At 28.7% G+C, this 2544-nt stretch overlaps 1 protein-coding gene across 1 annotated transcript; it reads right to left on the reverse strand.

The window, feature by feature from the left end:
- Positions 1-272: 272 nt before the first annotated feature.
- Positions 273-2185, reverse strand: LOC132905671 (probable malonyl-CoA-acyl carrier protein transacylase, mitochondrial). Its single transcript, XM_060957218.1, has 2 exons — positions 935-2185; positions 273-842 (listed from the first exon to the last, which is right to left on the reverse strand). The coding sequence occupies exons 1-2, from the start codon at positions 1735-1737 to the stop codon at positions 401-403; spliced, it is 1245 nt and encodes a 414-aa protein (XP_060813201.1). The 5' UTR covers positions 1738-2185; the 3' UTR covers positions 273-400.
- Positions 2186-2544: the final 359 nt, after the last annotated feature.

A 2544-nucleotide genomic window follows, 5' to 3' on the forward strand; every position in this document is an offset into this window, starting at 1 on the left:
TACATTTCCAACATTACAGAATCACATAACAAATAACTCCAAAATATAACTCATCTAGACACAGTATTGTCGCTAATGATTTTGCAGTTGACGTGATGTAATTCGTAGAAGATGAATACATAGAATATAACACAAATAAATAGATATAATGCAGTTGTGTAGGACAAAAATGTATTTATTTATTATACTATGTTGTTGTATGACTATATTATATATAAACACTAGTGTTGTTTAAATATATATACATATATTATATTTATACAAATATAATATTAAAATTTGTTATTCTTTCAAATTTATTTATATTTCTTCTAATGTTAAGTACATATCGGTAAATGAAAAAGTAAAGCAAAAGTTTAAGAAAAATTGTATATAACAATACAGTAACTTTAGATGTATTTTAAATTACAATACATGACCTGCTTGCTTTTAAATTGACTAAATTTAAGATAGTTTTCATTCTTCCATTTGATCCTATATCATATGTTTGTGGAAATGGTACTCCATCGGGTCTGTTATATATATGTTGTAAACATTGTTCCCATCTAACTGGTGACACAATTTGTTTTAATATGTACTTTTTTACATATTGTAAATTAGTGTATGGTACAGCTTTATAATTGGAATATACTGTACATCTAGGTTCATTTATTTCTATAGAATTTAATATTTTATAAACTGCATTTAAAGCAGGTTCCATCAATGGTGTATGAAATGCTCCTGATACAGGTAATCTGGATGTGTTAGTTAAACCAAATCGTGTTTTATTTTTTTCGATATATTCCAATGCTTCTATATTTCCTGCTATTATTTTTCTTTCCGTACATAGAAAAATAGCAGTTCTAAAAATAATTGATTATATAATTAACATTATATATGAATTATATAACATCTTTTCTTATTATTTATCAAATATTAAATATTAAGATATTACCTGCATGTTGGATTTTCAATACCCATATCCCTTATCCAATTTTCTGCTTCGGTGCAAGCTTTGGAAACTTTTGCTTTTGATGTATTAAATACAGATAACATTCCTTGAGGCACCTTATCTGATGCATATTGCATAGCTTTTCCTCTAGTCCATGCTAATCGAATTCCATCTTCAAAAGTTATAATGCCGGAAAGAATTAAAGCAGTTATCTCTCCTACGCTATATCCTGCTGTAGCAACACAATTTTCAAATACTTTAGGAGTTTCTGCTCGGATTTTTTCTAATGCAACCAACGATGATATTACTGTAGCAGCTTGATTAAATTCAGTTCGATTTAATTGGTTTTGTGGGCCATTCAAACAAAGTTTTAGTAAATCGTAATTAATTATTTCATTGGCTATTTCAAAAAGTTCTTTAGCAGCAGGATAATTCATATACTTTTTAATCATCCCAACTTTAATAATACCTTGGCCAGGAAATAACAAAACAGAAGTATTTTTTGGATCAATACTTGGTTTTGTTTCTTCTTCAAAATTAATTGGAATATCTTTAGGATATGGGGTTGTCATCCAATTTTTATCCTTGACACCATTAAATGTTGCAGCTTTTTCAAGCAGATGCAATACTTCTCTTGTCTTATACGAACATTGTGAAGTGTCTTCATGGAATTGATTTGTATTCGATGCTTCACAATTACTAGTTTCATCTTTCATGGAATCATTTGAAATTTGACTGACCCGAACTAACCAGGAATATTTTGGAACGCAAGGAAGTATTTTCTTAAATAATGTTTGTTGAAACATTCTAATTATTTCAAAAATTAATATCTATTAAATATTTACAAAATTGTATAAACTTCAAAAACAAACACTTCTATTCAAAATTAATATTATCAGAATATATCACGATAATCTATGAAATTAGGAATACATGAAACGTAGTTATTTATTTTTAGTTGCTATTATCTTCTAGGTTAAAAACATACTATATCTAGAAGTTAAATAACCTATATGTCTTCTACTTTAAAAATATTATCTTATATTTAGAATGTTTCCTAAGATTATTTCATTATATAAACATGATATTAATGTAATATTTTGATACATTATTTTTATTTATATATATACAGATTGTTATGTACACATGTGCAACCTTAACAGACTTTGACAATTGCTAGCAAAAACCGTTTGAATACTGAATTGTGAAAAATCAACATGGAAAACAAAAAGTTCCCATTTTGCGTATGCGTAACAGGTGCAGAAACATGCTGCGACAGGGCAGAAAAGGAGACATACTACTCATCTCCGTTTGTCTCATAAGAGCGAGAATCTTGTTGTCTTTCATATTGATTTTCCACTTAATTTGCAGCAATTTTGCAGCAAGTATCAAGATTCAATTTTCGAACGATTTTCCCTAGGCTTCGGTATATGAATGTCGAGATCTCTCTTATATGTTCGTAGTCCAGTCTTATACTAGAGAGAAAATGAGGGTTTCACGTCCATTCTTCTAGTTGTTCCACGATACGCGCTGTACTATGTGACCAAATATTAAAGGTATTCCACGCTAGCATATACAAGAACCTATAAAGTTAGGAATTTGCCCTGTTTGGC

Source organism: Bombus pascuorum, chromosome 3, assembly GCF_905332965.1.
Source record: "Bombus pascuorum chromosome 3, iyBomPasc1.1, whole genome shotgun sequence".
Taxonomy (NCBI): domain Eukaryota; kingdom Metazoa; phylum Arthropoda; class Insecta; order Hymenoptera; family Apidae; genus Bombus; species Bombus pascuorum.